General features: G+C 47.6%; 1 protein-coding gene across 1 annotated transcript; it reads right to left on the bottom strand.

Annotated features, from left to right (window-relative positions):
* Positions 1–26,943, bottom strand: LOC147685261 (uncharacterized). Its single transcript, XM_086939771.1, has 2 exons — positions 26,151–26,943; positions 1–188 (listed from the first exon to the last, which is right to left on the bottom strand). Exons 1-2 carry the CDS (start codon positions 26,941–26,943, stop codon positions 1–3), a joined length of 981 nt encoding a protein of 326 aa, XP_086795897.1.
* Positions 26,944–27,315: the final 372 nt, after the last annotated feature.

Below are 27,315 nucleotides of genomic sequence, written 5' to 3' on the forward strand. Positions count from 1 at the left end.
TCACAGTGATAACAATGATGTCATTGGTGGTGTTCCTCTGCGGTCAACTCCGTTGACCAAAATAATTTTAGTTGTGTCTTCATTATCTATGTCGATGACTGCTTTGTCGACGATGTCTTCATTGACGTGACTGAAAGTGGTATAACAGGCCGTACCATCGGTGACGATGTTGTAGTTGATGACATTTTCTTTATAAGTGACAGATATGCCTGTATCTTTAAAGTTTCCAGTTGTTTTTTGTTGATTTTAAGATTACCACATTCATGTTAAGCTCTTACCCTTAGTTCTTCTGTGAACTCGGCCCTTCTTTTAGTTTTGTGAGAATGAGGAATCTTACGTTCCTGTGTGGAGGCAGTGGTTAGCAGCTCACCTGATATCTGACCTTTAAAAGGAGGATCAAACAATCTTAATGCCTTCTTTGAAGTCTTTTCAATAGATTTGTCAAAATGAGATAAAGCAGTCGTACCATGATGTGACAAGGGAGTTTTTCAATTTTGTCCTCCAAAAGGGATAAGGCTAACTTCCTTTTTCAATCTTTTAAATTATTTGCTGAGAAAGTGGAGAATGAGCCAAGACAACATGGACAGGAATACCTAAAAATCATTCTTAGGCACTACCACCAGCAGATCCAAACCACCAAATGCTCTGCACACACCAACTACATTGAAGAATGCACCAACAGCAGCAAAAAGATCTTTTCAATTGTGAATATTTTCACCTCACGGGCACCCAGCACCAATAGCATCGCCCCCTCACAGGATCTCTGCAACCAACTCTTACAGTCCTTCTATAGCAAGATAATCTTCATATATATGACAACGTCAACCCTCAACAGGCCTTGACAGACCTCGCAGCAAGACTCCCCGTCATGTTCAAGCATAAACGACTGCATCCAGTTGGCCAGACCTCACCAATGAAACTGCCACCACCTTGCAGTCCATCTATTCCAGGACCCCATCTGACTCTTGTCCACTCTATGCTATCCCCAGAGGACTGCTACCCTTCATCATGGCACTTACCCCAATCCTGAACACCTCCATTGCCTCTGCCACCTTTCTGGATACCTGGAAACATGCACTAGTTCTTCTTGAAAGGATAGAACCAGTCAGACTGCCTGCCCCCCTACACCTCGAATGCCCGCAACGTCATCAGTGGAATACTGCAAGGATACTCTCAGAGCATGACCCTCTTCCACACATACATCCTCTCACTTGCTAGCATCATTCAACTGCTCTTATGATATTGACGTCCTTTCCTACGAACAAGCCTCCAAACCCCCGGAACAAGTTCACCGCCTGCATGATTGAAGTCAATGACTGAATGAAGATCAACTGCCTCAAACTCAGAACCGTCAGAGGTTGTGAGCATCAGGAGGTGGAGTTCTGGACTTTTTGGTTCCGTCCAGAGGTGTCAGGGAACAACACCCAAAGACCCAGGAGTTCCACCTGCCTTGGTGCGCAAATGAACAGAAACACGGGCTTCTCGATGGTGGCGTCAAAGACCAAAGGTTTATTACTGCAGGGACACAGAAGTCACAGAAACTACGCATGGGCAGTAACCAGGAGCCTGTTCGATTTGTACATTGAGGGTTGCTCCTTATATACGAAAAATTGTGCTTCAGGCAAATATTTCACATGCTAGTACATTCCTAAACCTTTGTGTCTTAAACAATAAATATTTGGCGTTACACAGGAACTGTCGATAATATCTGATGCCAAACATCACGAAGAGGGGTTCCCACTAGTCCATCACAATCCCTTGTCAATATTGCATTCAAGAGCCGGACCGCCTCATCGTAAAGTTCGTTACCTCCCCCTAATAAAGGCCCAGAAGGAAAGGAGCAGAGCCAGGTGCAGGAGATAGAAAAGCGGGATAAGAGATGTTTGTGGGTTGTAAATGGGCAAGGCTACCGGCTTCGGCCGTCTAATCATGATCGGGACAATGGATACGAGAACCAGTTCAGGTGGGCTGGCCTCGGGCAGAGGAGGCAGCTTTTGTCAAGTCATGCAGCTACAGCGTGATCTGGTTTAAGGCACACGTGTCATGGAAGAGGTGAATCTCCGGCTAAGGCTACGTGTCCTTAATCGAAATGAAGTGATCAGAGGTTATTGCATATGTGAGGGCAAGAAACACAAAATGGCGGACATGATCTAAGATGGATGCCGTGGGTAGATCAGAAATGTGTTCATAACAGGAGTGCTCTTGCTCGTATCGTAGCGAAAACACCAGGATATGCTAAATGGATCATTTGCGGTTCGCTGATACTAATATTATGTATTTCCGACAAACTTGAAAACACGGGTTCAAATCGTCACGGAACCTCAGACCCTCCTTTTGCCCTTACATAGGCAATTACTCAGTCTATATCAGAGTCTAGTTCTATACTCATCAGGTCAGTAACATGTTGTTGTATCATCATCCTTTCTCGTGCCTTTTCTCCAAACGCAGGTGGTTTCCTGAAACAAGTTGCAGCGCAAAAACTACATAGAGCAGGACCACACTGGATAATCAGGCCGCATGAGAATAGGAATACTAAGATGACACCGATGACCATTAGAACCCTCCATCCCCACGCTGAGATCAGAGTCCAAAACCACTCCATAAAGGACCAGTTTCCCTTGTCTACATGTATAGAGTCGGAAATCTTGTGTAGCTTAGAGATCGCCTCATAGACTGTTGGAGCATTATTAGGAATAAAGACACAGCAAACTCGATTGGATCATTCTGCATACCCCACCTCGATCTGCAAGTATAACATCTAGAACCATACGGTTCTGCAACGTCATGAGTCTATCCGCCTGAAGCTCAGCTGTCAAATTGCTAAGGGCACCAGCAGTTTCAGTAATAGTAGATTCAACTACCCGTGTTAGCTGACGTATGTTTCTACTATTGGCCATAGGCCCCCAGAACGGAAGGAAGCCTTTGAAGAAGTCTCCAGCTTCCTGACCAGCAGTATCTTCCTTGCTGAAGACACCTCTCGCTATTCTGGTTCTGTGGTAATCAGATGAAGCAGTGTATGTGGGAGGCAACAATCGAGCAATATAGCATGAACCTGAAAAGTCAGCAGGCAACCATGTATAAGCTCGGTCTTGACAGATGAAGTAGGTACCCCTAGCAGTAAGGAAGGCAGGGGAAGAGTTAGCCGGAAACACATAAGTCTCAACGCACTCACTCCTCCCTAGCTGAGCTCTCGGATTTCTCCCATTCCCTTGCAAACAGACTTGACCTCGGTGAGGTACGACCCAGATTGGAGTTGAGCTTTTACGCTTGCTTTCTCCTAAACTAAGGCGATACTCTGAAGTATTCCAACTTAAATACACTCGTAGTTCGTCTCTAGGGTAAGATGGAGTATTATTGACATCCTTGATCATGTCAATAATTCCCTGGACTAAAGCTTTGTTGGCAGAGTTATATCTAGTGGAACGTGGTGGACGCGGAGGATAGGTCTCAAGGGCATAAGCAAAGATGGTTTGAAGGGCCTGAAATGATCCATTGTAGCTGAAAGGCAAAACCAGATAGGGAATACCTTTATCCATAGTGTGGGGTATCAAGCCACACACCCAGCAGTCTGTAGTGTTAACTACCAATTGGTGTTGGTGCAAGAGCTGTACAAAAGTGTTGTTAATGAACTCTGTGCGTCGGGCTTGCTCATGTTCAGGAAACGAGTGAAAAGAGTGTATAGAAGAAACAGTAGAAATGGCAGGATCAAGGGGAGGTACTGTAGTAACTGGCACAAAAATCATATTTATACTAAAGACGATTCCACCCACCAATGTTGCTAAAAAAATCAAAAATGTAACGGCACATTGCATCAGAAAGCATTTGTTACGAAGAATTCTGTAAAGTCTGTTTCTGCGAACATAAATCACATTTTCTCGTTGCAGCGCAGGAAGCTCCATCTTCTACAATCCGCTTGCGACCACTGATGATGTGTACGTAGATGAAAATGCCTCTGTCAGCCCTGGGAGTTCCCAGAACCAACAGAAAGATCGACCTTGTGTCAGACCCCTGCAAATTCAAACTAGGCACACAGCCACGACCCTACGGCTACCCAGACGGCAAGGCAATTTAAAAAAAATAAACAATAGCAAACTTCCTGGCTGAAGGCAAATGTTCAATATATCAAAATCACAATATGCAGTTGCCTGCTTTATTTGTCCATGTTACGTTTTCTCAGGTTGTATCTCTGCTTCGCAGGTATTGTCTGATCGGAAAATAGTGTATCACTAGCAGCTGTTGCAGTGTTTAAGTTCGCAGATAGCAAAGTTTCTTCTGATGCTGGAGACAAATGTTCAGTGTTCAAAAGAGTCTTTTCAGGAGGAGAGTCAGATTTTGGAGTATCAGTAATCAATTCGGCATCGCTGAAAGGAATGAACTTCGGTGTGCTTTCAGTTTCGGAGGCACCAATTCCCTTTTTCACCCAGTCGTCGTAAGGTAGCGGCAAGGGTACACGCTTAACGTGAGACGCGTGCACCCAATGTTTGCGGCCAGCTACACGAACGGCTGTCCTCGTTGTCAGTAAGATCTGAAAGGGCCCCACAAATCTTGGTTGAAGGTTCTTCGTCCTCGCGAAGTTCTTGATGACAACCAGGTCTCCTGGTTTCAGCTGATGCCCTGGACTCTCCGGAGGTTTTGGCAATGCATCGAAAACCTGTTGATGAATAAGACTCAATTTAGCAGTCAAGTCGTAAAGGTAGTCTATCAACATAGGATACTCTATAGACTTAAATTCCTTAGGCCTTGGCACACCCCAGATATTTGCTGGACGGCCAAAGACTATCTCATATGGGCTAATCCCCACTCTAGAATGTACAGTTGCTCTCGTTGATAACAAAGCCAAAGGAAGTGCGTCTGGCCAGGCTAAACCTGTGGATGCTTGTATTTTAGCTATCTTCAGTTTGAGGGTACCATTGTAACCCTCCACTAAACCAGCTGACTGGGGATGGTTCGCACTGTGAAATTTTTGTTTCAAACCTAGGCCTGCACATACACTCTGCATAACTTTCCCTATAAACTCACTTCCGTTATCTGACCATACAATCCGTGGCATTCCAAATCTAGGGAAATATTCTTTGAGAAGAATTTTGGCAGTTGATAAGGCAGTATTGTCCTTCAGTGGGTATGCTTCTATCCATCTGGAAAAAGCACACACCACCACCAGGACATATTTCAAATTATTACAGCGTTCCATGTGAATGAAGTCTAACTGAATCACTTCAAAGGGGCAGGAAGGAGGAGCGAAATGACCAGCTGGAGTTGGAGTTCCCTTGCCAGGATTATGCATCAAGCACACCATACAATTTTTCACCACTCTCTCTGCACACTTACTGATTCCCTCATTCTTCCAGACCGGAGCCAACATCTTACATATCCCTTTAGAACTTATATGCGCTACTCCGTGCGCCATTGTCACTACTGCAAGCACATATGCATCCGGCAACATCCAACGCTGCTGCTCTGTCAAATCAATCCAACATCCATTCGAGTCCAACTTGCCCGTACTCTCTCTCCATACACGTTTCTCTTCCTCAGTTGCTTCTCTCTGAATCTCTTTCACACTTTCCATTGTATCTTCACACATCCCAGACTCAGCGATCCATCTTGCAGACGTTGCAACATACATTCTACTCATCATGTCTCTAGCTGTCTGTTTAGCAATTTCATCAGCAAAAGCATTCCCACGTCCAACATCATCCGTGATTGCTTTATGAGCACTGCACTTTACAATTGCAACTTCAGTCGGCAAGGTTAGAGATTCCAACAAGTCGTTAACTAGCTGACCATGCTGAATCTTAGTCCCATGGGACGTAATGAAACCTCTTTCTCTCCACAACCGGCCAAAACTATGGGCCACGCCAAATGCGTACTGACTATCTGTGAATACATTCACTCTCTTTCCCTCAGCTAAAACACATGCTCTTGTTAGAGCTATTAATTCTGCAGCTTGGGCAGAATTCTGACTCACTCTTGCAGTCTCCACAATCGTCTTCAACGTCGTTACCGCATAAGCAGCAGTCACATCACCATTCTCCAATTTAAAACATGACCCGTCCACATACAGCGTACCATCCGGATCGGATAACGGAGTATCTTTCAGATCGATGCGTCCTTTTGTCTCTTCCTCCGTTTTAAAACAGCAGTCATGTGGCTCAGAATCACTCGACTCTTGATCAGTCGGCAACAGCGTTGCTGGATTCAATACATTACATCTTTTGATCTGAATATGACTCGCTAGTAATGTCAGCTCGTAACCAGATAATCTCGCACTAGTAAGGTGTTGTGTCTTCGTTCGGTTCATGAGTGTATCCACTGCATGAGGAACCATGACCACTAGCATGTTGTTCATCACCAAACCAGCAGATTGCCGAATGGAAGCCGCAGCTGCCGCTGTAGCTCTCAAACAACTAGACAACGCTCTAGCTACCGGATCTAATGTTGATGAGAAATACGCACAAGGGCGTTGTTTATCACCAAACTTCTGTGTCGGGACACTCAACGCGCAACCTTCTCTCTCGTGAACGTAGAGCGTGAATGGCTTACTGTAATCGGGTGTACCCAATACAGGAGCTGAACACAAGGCTTTTCGTAATTCAGTAAAACTCTCTTGACATTCATCAGACCATGGCACCGGACTCGGAACATTTTTCCCAGTCAAAGCTACCAATGGTTTCGCTAAAAGAGCTAAATTATGCTCTCTAATTGCTACATCTATGGCCTTTTCGCACTCATTATCTTGCAATTGTTTAGTTGCTTGCTCTAGAGTTAGCTCTTCTTTCTCTTTCTGTTCTTTCTTAAATTTCTTCATCTCTCTCTGTTTGGATTCCTTTCGCCAATAACGGAAAGAATCAAACATTGCCGGCCGGGCTTTCTTCCTAAACAATTTCGCTTCTAAATTATCAAGAATCTCGGGTTCAAAACTACCATGTAGTGGCCAACTAAGGACACCATCCTTCTTAGTATAGCGGACCCACACCTCGTTATAGGATATAGGACCCACACCATGTTTACAGTACAAGTCATATAGGGGAGTCCCAATCGGAGGAACCAGACATGAGTCCTCCAATCGTGAGTCACTGTTGCAACCAAAGCACGACAACATACAATTTCTCCGACTTACCATTTTTCAGTCCGGAACACAAAACAAACAAAACACGAAACAAATATGTGCACTCGAACCAAGAACTTAGGCCTACCAAAACCAAACTAATATATCGATACCCAAACTGAACCAAATAGATTATCGTAACCAGAACAACTAGTGATAATCTTACGAAACCAAACCAAACCAAGAACCGATCAAGGATTTTAACAATCCTCACAAAGTAACCAGCTAGCTATCACTAAATACTTAACTGAGGCACTGAAGACGTCACCAAGGAGAAACCCGTCACGTTTCGCTGTACTAAGGGCTGCACCTCGGGTCCAAGACAGGGCGACGGTCAAGGCAACGGCCCACTGCAGCCGTCCTGAACGGGAACCCTCGTGGAAGAGAACTTCGGGCCACTTTTGCGATATGCCGGGATCGATGAAGTGGGGCGCCTCCCTCGGAAATCTTCACACGAAGCTCCTCGAACTCTTCAGGCTTTTGGACCGGTACCGAATGACGTCGCCCCACGTTGGGCGCCAATTGGAGTTCTGGACTTTTTGGTTCCGTCCAGAGGTGTCAGGGAACAACACCCAAAGACCCCGGAGTTCCACCTGCCTTGGTGCGCAAATGAACAGAAACACGGGCTTCTCGATGGTGGCGTCAAAGACCAAAGGTTTATTACTGCAGGGACACAGAAGTCACAGAAACTACGCATGGGCAGTAACCAGGAGCCTGTTCGATTTGTACATTGAGGGTTGCTCCTTATATACGAAAAATTGTGCTTCAGGCAAATATTTCACATGCTAGTACATTCCTAAACCTTTGTGTCTTAAACAATAAATATTTGGCGTTACACAGGAACTGTCGATAATATCTGATGCCAAACATCACGAAGAGGGGTTCCCACTAGTCCATCACAATCCCTTGTCAATATTGCATTCAAGAGCCGGACCGCCTCATCGTAAAGTTCGTTACCTCCCCCTAATAAAGGCCCAGAAGGAAAGGAGCAGAGCCAGGTGCAGGAGATAGAAAAGCGGGATAAGAGATGTTTGTGGGTTGTAAATGGGCAAGGCTACCGGCTTCGGCCGTCTAATCATGATCGGGACAATGGATACGAGAACCAGTTCAGGTGGGCTGGCCTCGGGCAGAGGAGGCAGCTTTTGTCAAGTCATGCAGCTACAGCGTGATCTGGTTTAAGGCACACGTGTCATGGAAGAGGTGAATCTCCGGCTAAGGCTACGTGTCCTTAATCGAAATGAAGTGATCAGAGGTTATTGCATATGTGAGGGCAAGAAACACAAAATGGCGGACATGATCTAAGATGGATGCCGTGGGTAGATCAGAAATGTGTTCATAACAGGAGTGCTCTTGCTCGTATCGTAGCGAAAACACCAGGATATGCTAAATGGATCATTTGCGGTTCGCTGATACTAATATTATGTATTTCCGACAAACTTGAAAACACGGGTTCAAATCGTCACGGAACCTCAGAGGAAACCATTACCATGGGACTACACCTTGTGGGCAGCTGAGCTAAGACTCGCCCCCACCACCACCTTTCATGACAGGAATTTCAGGATCATCATTGAAAGCAAGTTTAATATGATTGCCCAAGTAATTGCAGTCACAGCTTCATGCTTCCTCACACGGAAGATGCTGAGGAAAACGTTCAAATGGATGACTACTAGGACAGGCAAAATCATCACTTACACCCTAAACAGGAGCAAGTTGAAACACAGGAGCACCCTCTATGCCAGCCAGGATTAGCAAAAAAACTCAATGGACAATTACAAACTATCTAAAACTCGGTTGGAAGAATCACACTTAACCTCACACACCACACACACATTGCATTACACCACTGGCTCTCAATACACAAACAAGCACACTTCAGACTTCTCACACACCTCCAAAGCACTACACAACATCGGCCCAGCCGTCTTCAATAGTGGTATCTCTTTCCACAAACTATTCAGACACCTCCTCTTGGCAGAACTACTTCTTGAACACTTCCGACGTATACACAGGACCAGATCTGGTGGTCAGGTCTTCTCCTACATCGCCCCTAAAGCCTGAAACAACATGCCACTACACATCAGAGCCTCCTCAATTCTTGAATTCCAAAAGAAGCTGAAGACCTGTCTCTTTGAATAGCCCCATGCACCCTCATCTAAGGCTAGTCTCACACCTGTTCGGCTCCAGGATATCCCGGAGGTGATAGCGCACTTAACCAATACGCATAACATAACATCACATATCATGCCTTGCATGGTCCAGCGAAGGCATGTTGATGAAAGATATTCTTTTGGAGAGAGCTTCTCCAGCTGGTTCCTTACTGTAATGTGGGGTAGAAAATATAATAGTAGGAAGCTTGTCACAAGAATCTGGAAGTACTGGTCTCTCATTGGCTGTAATCTGGATCAATTATTTATTTGGATATGTTTCAAATAGTGCATGAAAGTTTTATTGTTATTGAGTGTAAGGTTTACACTGTTCCCCTGTCTGTCAAAGGAAATAATCCAATCATGCGAATCTATGTAAGATCCAATGCTAGTTTTTTCCCATACTGTCCAAACTTCTAATAGAATCATAAAATGGTAGTATTGTTTCCACAAATGAATAACCAAATCATTGGTACAATTCTTACCCTACACCCTGGAATCGTGCCACTATGTGCCTTCAATCTAACCCCAATCCTATAGCCATACCTAGGTAGAGCCGTCGTCCCAATACCTCCCAAAGATAGGTAAACAAAGACTGTACTGCAAATCAACCTAAAAAAGACAACCTACCAGGAAATTCCACATAGTCCTCACATAAAATGTATCTTACACATCTTCAGGTGCACAAATGTCCATCACAACCAAATAGCTAACCTTTTGAAACAATAAGAAGCAGATATATTTTGCATGACCGAAATTTGGCTGAATTAGTTCACACACAACATTCTGTACTCACTAGTCTTAACTGGCGCATTTATCTGTTCCTAACCATACTGCATAGTCATCATTTGAGAACATGTAAATTGCCCTACCATTTAACCGATTCCTAATTATGTACAACTATATAATCAACAAAACCTCCCAAATGCACATCAAACTTTACCTAGCATCTTGCAGAACATATCCCGATCAATCAGATTCTCTCGCCGCACATCTACATGGAAGACTCCAACATCAGACTGGGGCAATGAATGCGAACTCAAAAACGTTTTAGAGGAGTGGCAACATCCTAAAACTTTAACCCAACTCACCTTCTTCCATAGCAAAAAGAAAACTTTAGACCTCATTCAATGGAATCAAGTGTCTCCCACCCTCAAATGTAAAGTAGTTTGACTACTTCCAGATGGTATTCCACATTATCATCAAGAATGAACAACATAAGGCAGAAAAAGACTTCTGAAACAAAGCGGTGAATATAAACAATTTACATTCCACCCTTAAACTCTAGTCCCATCGGAATGGCTCGGTCGGAAAAGAATCCGGCCGGCACATTCCGTTGCGGTCGGAAGGGCTCCGAACGATCCAATCGGAATCGGCCCCTAGATCTGAACCACCACTAACTTATACACTTTCCCTTATTTATGATATACTAGGGATTAAACAGTACCCCAAAAATATACACCTTCCCCAGTGTATGTGGGCCAGGAGTTAAAATAGTAAATCAGAACTCTCCCCTGTATAAGCACTTCCCTAAATGTAATTTAGATTGGAGTTTGAACAGTAAATCTAAACCCCCCTTTAATTTATGCATTTCTTTTTATGATGGTCTGGAATTATAAAAGTAAATTTCATCTCCCTGCCCTCACAGGTTTTTTAAACACTTTTATGCAGAGCCCTTTGTATCTTTAATTTTTTTTAACTCAAGCTGGGAGGAAAGAGCTTAACTTGCAGCATGAGATGTTTTTGTGATCAGTGATGCGCAGGGCACCATGTGTGCTGTCATCACTGCTTCTGGAAGTAAAAGTAGAAATAACCTTTAGGTACCGCCGCTTTTTTCATATCTCAGCCTCCAAACATTTATCACTCTCGGAGAAGAACAGTTGGGAAGAGGAGGATCTAGTGTTTCAAGATTTGAGAGAGACCCCTCTGACACCAAGGGGATGGGGTACTTAAACAGTATAAGACATTTTTTTCCCTAGTGCACCTTTACAGGACAACAGTTAAACATTTGAATGATTAGCATACCTCATATAGAACCACTCTACACGTTCACTAACTAATCACTATAACAACAGAGGTGCAGTGCATCATTTATTTTTATAAAAAACACATTAATACATGTACAGTTCGTCTGTTAAAAAAGCCATCTCATTTGAGTGCTCAGTCATAAAATTATACAAAATACAATCAATTAAAAATACAATCTATAGTGCATACATTTAAAAATAAAACAAAAGAAAACATTCAATTTTGCATTTATAAGGTTCGAAGATAGGAACGAAAGGAGGATGAAAACAGAAAAGGGAGAGACATATACAGGACACAAAAATTTGTCAATAAGTATTGCACGTGTTTGAGACCAAAAATACACCTAGCCCTGACAACATATAATTATTGTTCAGTGGAACACGTATTTGCCTCTCTTGATCGTGCAGTATGGCGTCGACGCGTTTCGATGGTTTTAATTATAGGTTACCATCTTTATCAAGACTATTCTAATGTAGTCTCTCCCACTTTTTCGGCACTGGTTGGTTGCCCGTGGTATCACACAAAGTTCCTCTCACATCTTATCGAGTCTTATTTCTATTCGGCTTGGATGGTCGAGTATTGCTCCACTCTTCCACTTTCGTTATGGTTTTGCTCCTGGCTTTGATTTATATGATGTTGCCTTGTTCGCGTGATTCTTCAAATGATCCTTTTCTGACCTGATCTTCTGGTTATCTTTAAAGTGTTTTATTCGGGAGTTCATGTGTGGCTCTGTCACTTATTATGGTGCAGGCGGCGCGCTATTCCGGTCGTTTCGATAGGGTTTTGTCTCTTTGTATTTCCTACGGGCCGGGTACCTCTTCTAGTCCGTTACTCACTGTGGCAGGGACCTCGTTTCCCGCAGCCCACGTCACCTTCGGTCTGTTAGCAAAATCACAAGGCGGCCAGTCCTCTCCTGTCAGTTACCGGTTACTGACAGGAGAGGACCGGCCCGTAGGAAATACAAAGAGACAAAACCCTATCAAAACGACCGGAATAGCGCGCCGCCTGCACCATAATAAGTGACAGAGCCACACATGAACTCCCGAATAAAACACTTTAAAGATAACCAGAAGTTCAGGTCAGAAAAGGATCATTTGAAGAATCACGCGAACAAGGCAACATCATATAAATCAAAGCCAGGAGCAAAACCATAACGAAAGTGGAAGAGTGGAGCAATACTCGACCATCCAAGCCGAATAGAAATGAGACTCGATAAGATGTGAGAGGAACTTTGTGTGATACCACGGGCAACCAACCAGTGCCGAAAAAGTGGGAGAGACTACATTAGAATAGTCTTGATAAAGATGGTAACCTATAATTAAAACCATCGAAACGCGTCGACGCCATACTGCACGATCAAGAGAGGCAAACACGTGTTCCACTGAACAATAATTATATGTTGTCAGGACTAGGTGTATTTTTGGTCTCAAACACGTGCAATACTTATTGACAAATTTTTGTGTCCTGTATATGTCTCTCCCTTTTCTGTTTTCATCCTCCTTTCGTTCCTATCTTCGAACCTTATAAATGCAAAATTGAATGTTTTCTTTTGTTTTCTTTTTAAATGTATGCACTATAGATTGTATTTTTAATTGATTGTATTTTGTATAATTTTATGACTGAGCACTCAAATGAGATGGCTTTTTTAACAGACGAACTGTACATGTATTAATGTGTTTTTTATAAAAATAAATGATGCACTACACCTCTGTTGTTATAGTGATTAGTTAGTGAACGTATAGAGTGGTTCTATATGAGGTATGCTAATCATTCAAATGTTTAACTGTTGTCCTGTAAAGGTGCACTAGGGAACATTTTTTCTTATAAGAGGAGGATCTACCCTTTCTAATGATACCTTTTCTCAGTGAATTCCTGCTCTACTTTTGTTGCAGGGGGGTGGTCTCGATCAGGGATCCACCCACTAGCCACCAGATATAGTCTGAATGGGGAAGGAGTGGCCACAAGGAATGGCCTATTGCCCGCACTATGAAACCAAACAGTCTTTCTGTTTTTCGGGGGTGCATAAACCCGAGTCTTTCTGCTTCGTTGGAGACCTGACTGGAGGATATACCTCCAATTGCTCTCACTGTGAGGTGGGGAGAGGAGGGCCTTAAAGCCCACTAGACATGAGGAAATCCTATGTTCAGGCCACCCCCACCCCTAAGTCCCAAAAAGCCATTATGCCCACTGGAAGACAGATTGGCCATAAATTACACTATGCACTGGGGCCCGTATTACAGGAAGTGCTTGGGGTGCAACTGGTGTCCACACAACGCACTTTGCCTTTGTATATGCAATATTACATCCATGGGCGCAGAAACCAAAAGCCTGTGGGGAGGCACAATGACTATATGCCACATTGAAGTGGTGAAGGTATGGCTTCCCCCAAGGAGGGAGGACATGGGAGTCCCAGGGACCCCCAGATATCCCTCTCTTCAAAGAGAGGCAGGTCTGCTTCAAGTGAAAGATGGAGCCACCTACAGCTCTGTCTATCGCTAATGCACTCACCTCTGCGCAGGCGCCAAGTGACAGAGCTCGTACTTGTGCTGAGGAGAGCACAATTTTGTAATCAGGTACAACTAATTAAGGATGCATTGTGACGCACAGAGGGACAGTGCAGCCAATGTGTATTTTTTTTTTTTTTTTTTTAAATAGAGTGGGATATGGTTCTCCCTGGCATTGCCTCTGGAACGGAGCCTGAATCCTACAATGCTGTGATCCACACAAGCAACACCACTATGGATTTTACTGGGTATCTAGGTTTCAGACAAACCCAAGGTTGGTAGTGATTCCAGGGTGTTAGCTGGTCCTTGGCAAAACTGTGCAGCCATCATTCAGGAGAAAAATAGGAAATTGGGTAAGATTGGACATATTGTTGACATATGCAGGGCATTCTGGGTACAAAAGTGTGCTGGGATCAGTGCAAACCACACAACCTTGAATTTCCCTGGGTGTCTAGGTTTCAGAAATGTGCAGGTTTAGTAGGGTTCCCTGGGTGCCAAATAAGCCTAGACTGAAATGTTGCAGCCAACTACAAAGGAAAGAGAGGATAGAACAAATTACCTACCTTTGGTAACGGGTTATCTGGTAGAGACTCTATCTAGCCACAGATTCCTTACTTTAGAACTATCCCAAAGTGTCAGACTGGTTCGGGATTTTATTTTAAGTAGTGCCCCTGTGTGCTGGTAGGTGGTATCGTTCGGAAGTGATGTGTGTGGTATCTATATAGGTGCCACCTCAGCACGCTGACATCAGTTACTTTCACAACTGTCAATGCCAGGAGCATGGAGCCACCATGAGCACTGACCACTGGTGTGACAAACTAAGGCCCTTGAAAGGTGTTCCCTACACCGTAATTGTTTCGCAGAGTGGGGAGGATCGGTAAGGAATCTGTGGCTAGACAGAGTCTCTACCTAAGGCGTTACCGAAGGTTAGTAACGTGTTCATCTGATAAAGACTTCAAGACGCAATTCCTTACCTTAGAATACATACTCGAAGAATCCCTCTCCGGAGGTGGGACTGTGAAACAAATTAGATTAGAAAATCTGGCAGGACTGAATGAGCAAAGTGCCAGTCACAAGATAACTAACTGTCCAGGTACTGCATGGTGAACATGTGCAGTGAGGCCCACTGTTAGACCTGGCATCCTTGGAGTGGTTCCCCTGATTTGTTGGCTTCTGACCTCCTGGTTTGCAGACTTTATTTTTGCTTACTTTAGGATTCCAGGCACTTTACCACTGCTAACCAGTGCTAAAATGCATATGTCCAGTACATAAAACATGGTAATACTGGCTTATCCACAATTGCCCTATTTTATTTAATTATAGGTCCCTAGTAAAGAGCACTATATGTGCCCAGGGCCTGTAAATTAAATACTACAAGTGGGCCTGCAGCACTGATTGTGCCACCCACTTCAGTAGCCCTTTACACATGGCTTAGGCATGCCACTGCAGTGCATGTGTGTGCAGTCTAAACTGTCATTTCGACCTGGCAACCTAACCTACTTGCAAAACAAAAAGATGATGCACGGAATGTTGAACATTGTCAAACATTCACCCAAGTCACAGATCTGGATTTAATCCATCGTTATTTTGCTCACCACGCCACCGCAGTTCAGACATAGCCATATGGAAATCAGTCTTGACCCTGTGCCTCATGGGAACAGTCCAGACCGAACTGCCAGGCCATGTCTTCTCTGGACAGGAATCAAGCATCCTAGGACCGGTTTCGGGCTTTCAGCCCTCATCAGCCAGAATAACTTGACTCTAGTGGCGTGGTGATCCCGTGACCCACTTCTGGGCATACCTTTCTCACTTAGGGTGAAAATGCAACCCAAAAAGATGATGGACGGAATGTTGAACATTGTCAAACATTTACCCCCAGTCACAGATCTGGGTTTAATCCATCGCTATTTAGCTCACCACGCCACCCCAGTTCAGACAGACCCATATGCAAATCAGTCTTGACCCTGTGCCTCATGGGAACAGTCCAGACCGAACTGCCAGGCCATGTCTTCCCTGGACCAGAATCAAGCATCCTAGGACCGGTTTAGGTCTTTCAGCCCTCATCAGCCAGGATAGCTTGACTTCAGTGGCGTAGTGAGCAGAGGACTCACGTCTGGGCATACCCTTCCCACTTAGGGTAAAAATGCAACATAAAAAGATGATGGGCGGAATGTTGAACATTGCCAAACATTCACCCCCAGTTACATATCTGGGTTTAAGCTGTAATAGGGATTCTGCGCAAACACAGAACTGTGCACAGAGACTTAGGACATCAGTGAGTTACGGTGTGCCAAAATTCACCTCAGTACCCAAAATCCCCAACCAGACTAGCAATCAGTGTCACATTAACTCTTCGTCCTATAGAAAAGAAAACCAATGATTACACAACCTAGAACATGCGACTTAGGACCATCTCAGGAATGGTGGGAAGTGAGAACACTCTTTTGTTATACGCTTATACCAGTCTACAACAGGAGTAAAATAGAGACACAGTAAGGTTAAAATGTTTATTTTAACGACGTGATCTCAAGCGCAGTATTTTAATCAACATCAGCATACATATGGATAATATAATACGGCCAGCATGGTTACAATTCCATAAAATACAAAAGGAGGAATCATGTTACAATGATAGTGCAAACAGGTGATAAAAGCGCCTATTTAAAGCAACCTCACTATCTAGGAACTATGTATTATAAAACTATAGAAGGTCTCTTGAGCTTTCTTCGGGGGACCCCTTTTACCTGTCAGCTCAGTAAGAGTAAATTACATCAGGACCGGTTAGTCTCTTGGAATCTTACAAGTATGTGCAATTCTGGCAAGTGTGCTATGATAAAAGCGCCAGAATCCTACGCGGCTTGCAGCTGCCAAATTGTTGTGTCTAGAATGTGTTACACGGACAAGCCAATAAACAGGCTCGCGTTATGATAACCTTGGCAGCTTAGCACTCACTGTACAGACTGGGGATACAATGTATGTCTAGAGATGTCGAAAAACAACCCTTTTCCCATGTATAGACCTTCATCCAAGCCCTCAAAAATAGCTTAAGCAGTGTTGTGCGCAAAAGTAGCAAAAGGGAAAAATGGAGTTTAAACTTCGAATGAGCCATGCTAACTTAACATACACGCAAAAGAGGCCCATAAACCATACGACAAAGCCATTGTTATTTTGCTCACCAAGCCACCCCAGTTTAGACATAGCCATATGCAAATCAGTCTTGACCCTGTGCCTCATGGGAACAGTCCAGACCGAACTGCCAGGCCATGTCTTCCCTGGACCAGAATCAAGCATCCTAGGACCGGTTTAGGGCTTTCAGCCCTCATCAGCCAGGATAGCTTGACTTCAGTGGCGTAGTGAGCAGAGGACTCACGTCTGGGCATACCCTTCCCACTTAGGGTGAAAATGCAACGCAAAAAGATGATGGACGGAATGTTGTACACTGTCAAACATTCACCCCCAGTCACAGATCTGGGTTTATTACATCGTTATTTTGCTCAGAAGTGGGTGCTGCAGCTGTTTTGCTTCAAATTTGACGCATGGTCACCTATGTGCCAATTGGAACCAATGCAGTGCTCTTCTACGCAGTTCCGATCCGAAGACATCCCTGTGCGATTCGATGACAACTTGGGACCCGAATGCGAGGTTCAATGATGACGCAGCACCAATCTGAGGTACTGACTGCGAGGCTGAACAATGACACAGTGCCTGCATTGTAAGGGGCTCATAACGATGCAGGACCCGACTGCGAGGCTCAACTTTGACGCATTAACCTGACTGCATCAACTCAACTGCATGAATTGGAACCAACGCATCGACTCTTCGACACCAACGCTTGCCCCAATCAAGGTATTTTTTTAGCAGGTCCTGCGTGAGTCCTGTAGCCAGCCTCCCCTCCATTGCAGGAAGCCTAAACTTTGGATTTTCCCTGGTCTAGCGCAACCTCAAGTAACGCCTCAGAGCTATTGACTTTAAAGCACTACATTATTATATTGCAGTTTATTCTTTTTAAATTCATATCTCGAGTTCTACTGATTGGATTTTTTACCTTCTGGTCTTGTTTTACACGGATAAATATTCTCTATTTTACCACTTTTTGTGGTGTTTTCACTATGTTACTGTAATCAAAGTGTGCACAAACACTTTACACATTGCCTCTTAATTCAAGCTTGACTACTCCATGCAACCTACCAAAGGGTAAGCACAGGTTAATTTAGATTGTCTATCTGACTTACTCCGAGTAGGATTGTGGTCCCTACTTGGATAGGGTGCAAACCTCTGGCAACTAGAGACCCAATTTCCAACACCGATGTTGCTACCTGGCAGATGTCGAGGACAAGGACACCGCACGCTAATGCAGTGGTCTCAACCTTGGCTGTGGTAGAGTGAGCCTGAATGCCCTTGGGCAGCAGCTTCTAGGCTAGTGCATAGCAGATGTTAATTCACAGGACAATCCTTCACAAGATGGTTCTCTTCTGTACTGCCTTCCCTTTCTTTGCTCCTACATAGCCCATGAAGAGCTAATAATCAACCCGAAATTCTCTTGTGTGGTCAACAATCTTTTTGGGTCTAGACAGAGGAGTCTCTGGAGGGATGAGGTGGAGCAAAGTGGGCAGGGTGATGTTTTGGACTACATGGAGTGGAGTCACAACTTTCAGAAGGAAGGAGGAACATGTCAGGAGAACCAGCTTATCTGGACAGAGTGTGATGTAAGAAGGGTGCTGACCCTCCTGGCTGATGTTATGACCCCTAAGAAGGGAGTTTTTAAAGTTCAGAGCCTAAGAGGGCAACTGTGGAGAGGCTTGAATGGAGTACACATGAGAAAAGTGAGAACCAAACTGAGGTCCCACTGAAGCATTATAAATAGCATACGATAAACATATGTTGCAAGCCTTTCAGGAATCTAGCCACTATGAGTTACTTAAAGAGAGAGGGTTGATCTGGCAATCACCAAACTGCTGAGATGGCAGAAAGGTTACCCAAAACTGTGCCTAGAACAGAGCCCTGCTGCACCAAAGAAATTGCAAACAATATAACTCGAGACAGGGATGCAGAAAGAGGTTCAGTGTTACTGGAAGCACACCATGACACAAACTTGTCCCAAAGGAAGGTCTGAACAGACTTGGTGGAGGGATGCCTGGCAGTCAGTATAACGTTACAGACTTCAGGAGGAAGGTCAAAAGCTTTCAACTGTCACTGCTCAATCTCCACGCATGAAGGGGAGAGTGCGCAGGTTCGGGTGAAGTACAGTTCCCTGTTGCTCCAACAGGAGATTCTCTCGAAGAGGCAGAATGACTGGAGGACCAAAAGTCATACTCAACAGAATACCAGACTCTCCATGCCCAATCCAGAGCCACAAGATTGAATTGGGCCCGTTGTTCCTGAACTTCTTGAGAACTCCAAGCAGGAGTGTTATTGGTGGAAAGGCATACAGGAGGCTAGGTCTTCACTCAAGAAGAAAAGGGTCTCCAAGAAAAACTGCTTGCATTACGAGTTCTTGCTGGTGGCAAACACATCAAACTAATGCTCTCCCTACTGCTGAAGGAGACCTTCGTGATCCACTAGGCATCTGTGGCTCAATTTGTCTGCTCTGACATTCATATATCATGTCACAGACGTTGAACCACCTGGGAAATGCACTGATGTCCAGAGATGCAGGACCTCTCCTTGCCCTGCTTGTTGCAATATCACATGGCAGGGGGGCTGTCTGTGAATGCCTGCACCAGTCTTCACTCGATCAAAGGAAGAAAGGGTTTTAGTGCCAAGTGAATCACCTGGAGCTCCAACAGGATGAAGTGGAGCTCGGACTCTGCCGGAGACCAGAGGCCTCTGATCTTCAACTCTCCCAGGTGGCTGCCCCAGGCCAGGAGCGATGCACCTGTCACTACAGTCATCTCCAGTTGGGGAAGAGAGCGGAGTCTGCCACTGACCACCACTGCAGATCTTTTGCGGTTCCCTCTGAGATCAGAATCATGTTAGAGAGAGTTCCCTGATGATGTGCCTACTGGGACTTCAGGTCTTACTGCAGAGCCTTCATATGCCATCGGGCATGAGTAGCAAGCAGGTTGCAGGAGGCGATGAAGTGGCACAGCTAGGCCTCAGGCCGTTGGTGGCAGCTCCTGCATTTGCCGTCTGCGGTGGCCTGATCGAAGAGGGGGGGGCTTGTGCTACTGATTCATGCGGCCACAACGGCCTCAGGTAAGAGCATGTGGGGTTGGGGGGTGCTGCGCATTTTTCTTGCGGCTGAGACGGCTGCAGGTAAGAGCGGGGGAGGGAGGGTGGCCACCGCCTCCCAAACCTGTGCCACCCGGGGGTCCGCCCCTACCGCCCCCCTAGCTACGCCACTGAGGACATGAGGCCTAACAGCCTCAGAGTCAGTCTCGCCAAAATCCAGGATAGAGGCTATACTTCTGAATCATAGCTTGAATATCGATGGACTCATCGTTCGCAAGGTTAGCCTTGAAACTGAACTATGTGCACAATAGCCTAGATGAGAAAGAGAATGTGGGAGGGAGTCAGGTGGGACTTTGGAACGTTGATAGGGAACCCCAGTGAATGGAGGATGTTTGCAGTAGTCTGGGAAGCTTGCCTTTAACAGCCAATCGTCGAGTTAGGGGAAGACTGGCATCTCTGGCTTCTGCTGATGAGCTGCAACAACACCATCACTTTAGTGAACATCTGTGGGGTACTGGTAAGGCCGAAAGGGAACACAGCAAACTGAAAGTGCTATTGGCCCACTGAGAACCGCATGCAAAGTCTGTAGGCAGGCAGGACAAGGATGTGGAATTATGTATACTGTGAGTCCATCTCTACCATCCAGTCTCCTATGTCGAGGACGGAGGACTTGAGCGAGCATGAGCATCTTCAATTTCTCTTTCTTCAAGAAGAGACTGAGAAGGTGCACATCTAGTATAGGACTAAGTCCCCCGTTCCTCTTTGGCACCAGAAAGTAGCACAAATAAAAAACACAATCTATTTCTGATGCAGGCACCCTCTCTATGGCTACCTTGGCCAAGAGAGCCTACCTTTCTTGATGGAGCAAGGAGAGATTGTTCTTAGCCAGCGGATCGTACGTGGGTGGCATGGGTAGTCAAACAGGAGAGGGAGTAGACCCTTTGGACAATGTTGTGAACCCAGCAGTCTGATAGCGAAGCAGCCCAGTGGCAGTGGGCTTGCTAGCAGGAGCTGAGGATCGCGTTTAGCACTTTTAATCTTTTCGCGCTGTCACGCTGATCACGAGCGGTGACACGCTTTATTCTGTGTCAGACTGTGATTTTACTGTGGCTAACCTGCACTGAAAATCCACAGGTATTTTAACTTCCTACCTTGCTTCCTAGGGGCTCTACGGGGCTGGCTGGCAGCTGATAACATCGTAGGCTCCCAGAGGCAGTGGCCGCCATCTTGGTTTGGGCTGGATCGCCCAACCCCACCCACGCCACTCCCCCCACGCTGCTCCTCCAGTTAGGAGCACTTCTGACGCTTTCCCAGCGATAGCGAAGCAGCCCGGTGGCAGTGGGCTTGCTAGCAGGAGCTAAGGATCGCGTTTTGCACTTTTAATCTTTTCGCGCTGTCACGCTGATCACGAGCGGTGACACGCTTTATTCTGTGTCAGACTGTGATTTTACTGTGTCTAACCTGCACTGAAAATCCACAGGTATTTTAACTTCCTACCTTGCTTCCTAGGGGCTCTACGGGGCTGGCTGGCAGCTGATAACATCGTAGGCTCCCAGCGGCAGTGGCCGCCATCTTGGTTTGGGCTAGATCGCCCAACCCCACCCACGCCACTCCCCCCACGCTGCTCCTCCATTTAAACGTTCCCCCATGTGTCAGCGCAGCGGACGAGCGCAGCGGGCGCGCAGTAGGCGCACCGGAGTCACGCCAGAGTCCAGCCCGTCTGCGCCCGTCCTCGGCAGGCCGGGGCACGGGGCACCCCCCCTGTCCCTTCTCTCACATATTCTCCTTCCCTCCTCCTTTCGTATTGGACCCCCGGTTCTATCTGCTCATCTGTCTCCGACCTTCTCGCGCATTTAGGTCTCTACTCCTGTCCATCTTCCACTCCCCCCGCTGTCACATCAGGAGCTCTCCCCTTGCCCTACACGGACCCACCTGCCCCTTCCCTGCCATTTGTCCCCCGTACCCCAGCCTTTAACACCAGGGCCGTGCTCTTAAACACCAGATCGGCTGTCAGCCACCAGTATGAGTTATTCGATTATATCGACACTCACGAACCAGATCTCCTGTTTTTAGCGGAGACCTGGTTCAAGGCTGATTCCCTGCCCAATGTTCTAGCTGCGCTACCCCCCTCATATTCCATCACCCGAGTGGACCGTCCGGAGGGCAGAAGAGGCGGCGGAGTGGCCTTGATAGCCCGCACTGGTCTCCATTTCCAGACTCTACCTTTCTCCCCTATTCCTGAAGTTGACTGCTTGATAATCCGCTCTAGTTCTCACTTGGCTCCCCTAACTTCTGTTCTCATTTACCGTCCTCCCCACCCTACTCCTCCTTTCGTTTCCAGCCTCCAAGACATTCTCGCAACACTGGTAGTTAACAACTCGTCAGTGCTAGTCTTAGGTGACTTAAACTTTTGGCCCAATGACCCCGCCGAAAGTTCCCTCTCCAAAGAGTTCACCGACCTTATGCTCAGTCTTAACTTCACCCCCCATGTCCACAGCCCCACTCATGCACAAGGTCACTCGCTCGATCAGGTCTGGACCCTGAACATTCCCATCACGCCTCCCAACATCTCACCTTGCCCTTGGTCTGACCACTTTTTAATTTCTTTCTCTCTTGCTTTAGCCCCAGTTATCAAGCCCCCTCTCCCCAAGAACACGTGGGTCAGAAAATGGGGCAAAGCAGACATGCCATCCCTCTGCTCATCTCTGGCCAATTCCAGCCCCGATCTCTCCGGCCTTACCGCCCCTTTACAACTGGCCACCATCAACAACTGGTTGACCCAAGCTGGCGATGAATTTGCCCCCTTGAGGCGGATCACGGTTAAGCGAGCTCACGCTGCTAACCGATGGTTCACCCCCGACCTCAAGGAGAAGAAGTTGGCCGCGCGTATAGCAGTATGAGCATGGAGAAGAGCATACTGCCCCGCCCAAAAAATTATCTATCTTTCTGTGCTCAAGGTATATAAGCAAAGTATCCTTGAGGCCAAGACCCTATTCTATTCCAACAGGATATTGGCAGCGGAGTCACAACCCAAAGAAATCTTCGCAACGGTGCACGAGCTTGCTTCATCTAGCAGAGCTACGACCTCGATCCCCCCTTCCCAACCTCTCTGCGTCTCGCTCAACGATTTTTTCGTTGATAAAGTCGCAAAGATTAAGGCTAACATTCCTTCTCCATCCCCCACATTCATCAACCCCTCCCCCCCTGTCGCCACCTCTAAATTGACTTCCATTCCCCCCTTGACCAATGCTACTTTCCTTCCTTTGCTTCATAGGGTGAAATCAGGTTCTCCCCTGGACTTTGCCCCAGCCCATATCCTGAGAGAAATCTTCCTGGCATGCCCGACCCCACCCCTCACACTCCTGAATGACTCACTCAGCAATGGAATGGTTCCCATTCCCCACAAATTTGCGGCTGTCATTCCTATCTTAAAAAAGGCCGGTGCTGACCCTTCATCCCCTTCCAACTACCGTCCCATCTCCCTCCTGCCTTACTTGGGTAAAGTGTTAGAAACCCACGTAACCAGCACCCTGAGCACCCACGTAGAAACCAATCACTGCCTCTCCCCCCGGCAGGCGGGCTTTCGGCCCCGCCACTCTACGGAGAAGGTGGTGGTTTCTGTGATGGACTGCCTACGCGAGGGCATTGATACCAATCTTCCGCAGGCACTCATTCTTTTAGATCTGTCCGCCGCTTTTGACACGGTGGACCACTCCATCCTCCTCACCCGTGTCAGGGCGGCGGGCATAGAGGGCCTAGCCCTCGCATGGCTCGAGTCCTTCCTGAGTGACAGGGCTCAGGCAGTTCATCTAGCTGGGTTCACTGCTGCCTCTCGTAAGGTTGTGTGCGGGGTCCCCCAAGGTTCCTCACTTTCCCCTCTTTTGTTTAATTTATACATCTACCCCCTCATTTTTATCTTGCAGCAGCTTGAGGTCACGGTGTATAACTACGCCGATGACCTCCAGCTAATTTTCAACCTTTCCCATTCCCCCATATCTTTCCAGAATGTCCAATCTGTCATGTCATTCATCCAGGATTGGATGAACTGCAACCACCTCAAACTCAATCCGGACAAGACGGAGCTAGTCCTGACCGGAGGTGGTTGCAGTCCTTGGTCCCCGTCCCACTGGCCCCTCTCACTTGGTGTCCCTCCATCCCCCGTTCCCAAAGTCAAAACCCTTGGTATCCTCCTTAATCCTTCACTTTCGGTCCACTCACAGGTTAGCTCTGTCGTTTCCTCTTGCTTTTTTTCCCTTCGAACTATTAGGAAGATTTCCCGTTTTCCTGTTCTCGAAAGGCCAGGCAGCGTCCAGCGACGCCTGAGAGCCTCCACGCCATCAGGCGCAATGAGCCCTCCTGGACTAACCTGTGGGGAGCCCCCTCTGGGTTCAGCAGAATGTGAGGAGACTGGGGGAGTAGGATCTGAGAATCCCAGGAAATTTCCAGTAGAACTGGAAACCAAACTTGCGATCTCCACCACGGAGTGATCATCACCACCTGTGCCAACTGACGGCACAGCAGCGCCGACACGCGTGTTATCATCGAGAACGGCGGGAAAGCATAGCCCTGCACGCCCGACCAGTCCTGGAGGAACGCATCTGTCGCCTCCGCCAGAGGGTCGGGCGCCAGCTGAAATACCTCGGGAGTTGGTGGTCCAGGCGAGACGCGAAGAGATCCACCGAGAACGGACCCCAATGGTCCGAGAGCCTGGCAAATAGAAAAGGATCCAGCTTCCAGACGCTGGCGTCCATGACATTCCTTGAGTGCCAATCGGCCACCTCGTTCTGGCGTCCCGGCAAATATTCTGCTGTAACGGACACCTGATGGTCCAGGCAAAAGTGCCAAAAGTCCCTGGCGAGGTCCGCCAACATTTTGGACCTGGTGCCACCCAGATGGTTGATGTAACGGACCGCCGACACGTTGTCCATCCTGAGAAGGACGCAAGATTGCACTCTGTCCTTGGTCCAACATTGCATTGCGAAGGAGCCCGCTAGCAACTCCAAGCAGTTGATATGCAAGGACTGCTCGAAAGCGGACCAGGCGCCGCCCTTGGAGAAATCTCCGCATCTAGCTCCCCAGCCTGAACGACTGGTGTCCGACTCTATCACAATGTCTGGAGCCGAACCAAAGATCGCACGGCCATTCCAGGCTTCCATGTGCGTGAGCCACCACCTCATCTCGTCCCTCACATCGTCCGATAAGGGAAGCAACTGAGAGTACGTCAGACCCCTCCGGAGATGGTACGCCTTCAAGCGTTGCATGGCGCGATAATGGAGGGGTCCTGGGAATCGAAGACGACAACAGGCCCACCAATCTTGCCAGGTGACGCAAGGAAATCAACTGCTTCGCCAAAGTTTGGCGCAACTCGTGCATGATCCTCGACATCTTCCTGGCCGGTAGACTCAAGGTGGAAGACACCGAGTCTATGTTGAAGCCGAGAAACGTTGCACACTGCGCTGGAACCAGAAGAGACTGCTTCTCGTTGATCACAAACCCTAGGCCTTGCAAAAGTTTGACCGCTGACTGCAACTGAGACCGTAGCCTCCTGGGGCACTGGTCCATGAGCAGCATGTCGTCCAGGTATACTAACATCCTGACACCCTGGGCCCTCAAGGCCTCCACCGCCGGATGCAACACTTTTGTGAAGCACCATGGCGCCGAGGAGAGCCCGAAAGGTAGAGTTGTGAACTCGTAGACCTGATCGTCCCACCTGAACTGGAGGAAACGCCGGTGTGGAGGGAAGATCGGAACCGCCAAGTAGGCGTCCTTTAAGTCGAGCCTGACCATCCAATCGGACGGACGTAAAACATCCCGCAAGAGATGTATCCCCTCCATTTTGAAATGGCGATACACCAGCCACTCGTTGAACCCCCTTAAATTTATCACAGGGCGTCTGCCCCCATCGACCTTGTCTACCAAGAAGAGATTGCTGACGAAACCTGAGGGATGTTCGCAAGCGCGACAAATCGCCCCTTTTTGGAGGAGGGCCGTGACCTCTTCGCTCACCAAAGCTGCATCGCGCTGGGAAAAGGTAATGGGGCGAGGACGTTGTAGCTGATATGGACGGCCATGGAACTCCAATTGGAAGCCCTGCACCGTCTGCAGCACCCAAGCATCGCTGGTATGGGAGGCCCACGCGGGAAAGAACTGCGCCAGCCGCCCTCTCACCCGCAAGCTCGCGGAAGGCAGCACACTCACCTCGACCACCGCCTTGCTGTTGGCCTCTTTGACCGCCGCGTCCTCCAAACTTCTGCCCTCTTGTGGGGTAGAAATTGTTGAACCTGGCCTTGTCCTGATACTGGCCACGTCCGGAGCCTTGTCCTCTATCTGAGCTGGTGCCCCGACCGAACGAGCGGCCCCTGCCTCGTCCGGCCTTGTCAAAAACACGAGGCGCGAAAACCTTCTTTATGTTTGACTGAGCACGATCTAGGGAAGTGAAGGTAGCTACGAATTTCCCAAGTTCCTTAATGAACGGGTCACCGAACAAACCCCCTTGGGCCACCGCTCCTGCCTCCGACGAGGCGAGATCGCGCAGCTTGGGATCCACCTTGATGAGGAGAGAACGCCTACTCTCCGTAGAGAGGGCGCAGTTGGCGTTGCCCAAGAAAATGATGGCCCTCTGGGCCCAATTGGATAGTACTTCTGGGGAGATTGCGTCGCCCGACACCTTGGCCTCCTCAACCATATCCAAAATCTTGGTCATGGGGCCAATAGCGTCCAGAAGCTTGTCCTGGCATGTGCGCCAGGACCTGTCGATCCCTTTCCGGGGGTCCTTAACGAACTTCTGGAGGAAGGTCGCCATCTTCGGGTCGATGTCCGGGGTCATGGCCACTTTACCCTCCAACGAGGGCCGGGGACACTCCGCACGCAGGTGGCTCCTGGCATCCTTGTCCACCGGCTTCCTCAGGCGATTTGCTACGTACTGGGCTACCTTGTCGCACGGGACCCACTCGGAGGACCTGGGGTGGACGATATCGTCCGGGTCCAGCATGTCGGACGGTCCCGCGGAGGAGGAGGGCTGTAAGGCAGCCATGACTGGGAAGAACAGGCCTCCTCTTCCGAGTCCGGAGAGTCGTCGTCCTGCTGGGGGTCCGGGGACATAGTACGGGGTGAAGGAGGAGGAACTTCCGAAGGAAGAGGTGGCGGAGGTTGCAAGTCCTCCAAGGCCTTGAAGGCGCTCTTCACCCGTGCGAAAGCCGCCGAGTCAACCCCCTCAGTGCAAGGCTTCTTTGGAGGAGGGGGGGGAGGGGACGCATCCGGGCCGGAGGCCGGAGCAGGCGCAGGAATAAGGGCGGCAAGCTTAGAGTAAGCCTCATCCAGGCGCGCCGAGAGCCGTTGCTCCAGGGGGACCATGGCCTGGTCC

Source organism: Lissotriton vulgaris, chromosome 10 (assembly GCF_964263255.1).
Source record: "Lissotriton vulgaris chromosome 10, aLisVul1.2, whole genome shotgun sequence".
Lineage (NCBI taxonomy): Eukaryota > Metazoa > Chordata > Amphibia > Caudata > Salamandridae > Lissotriton > Lissotriton vulgaris.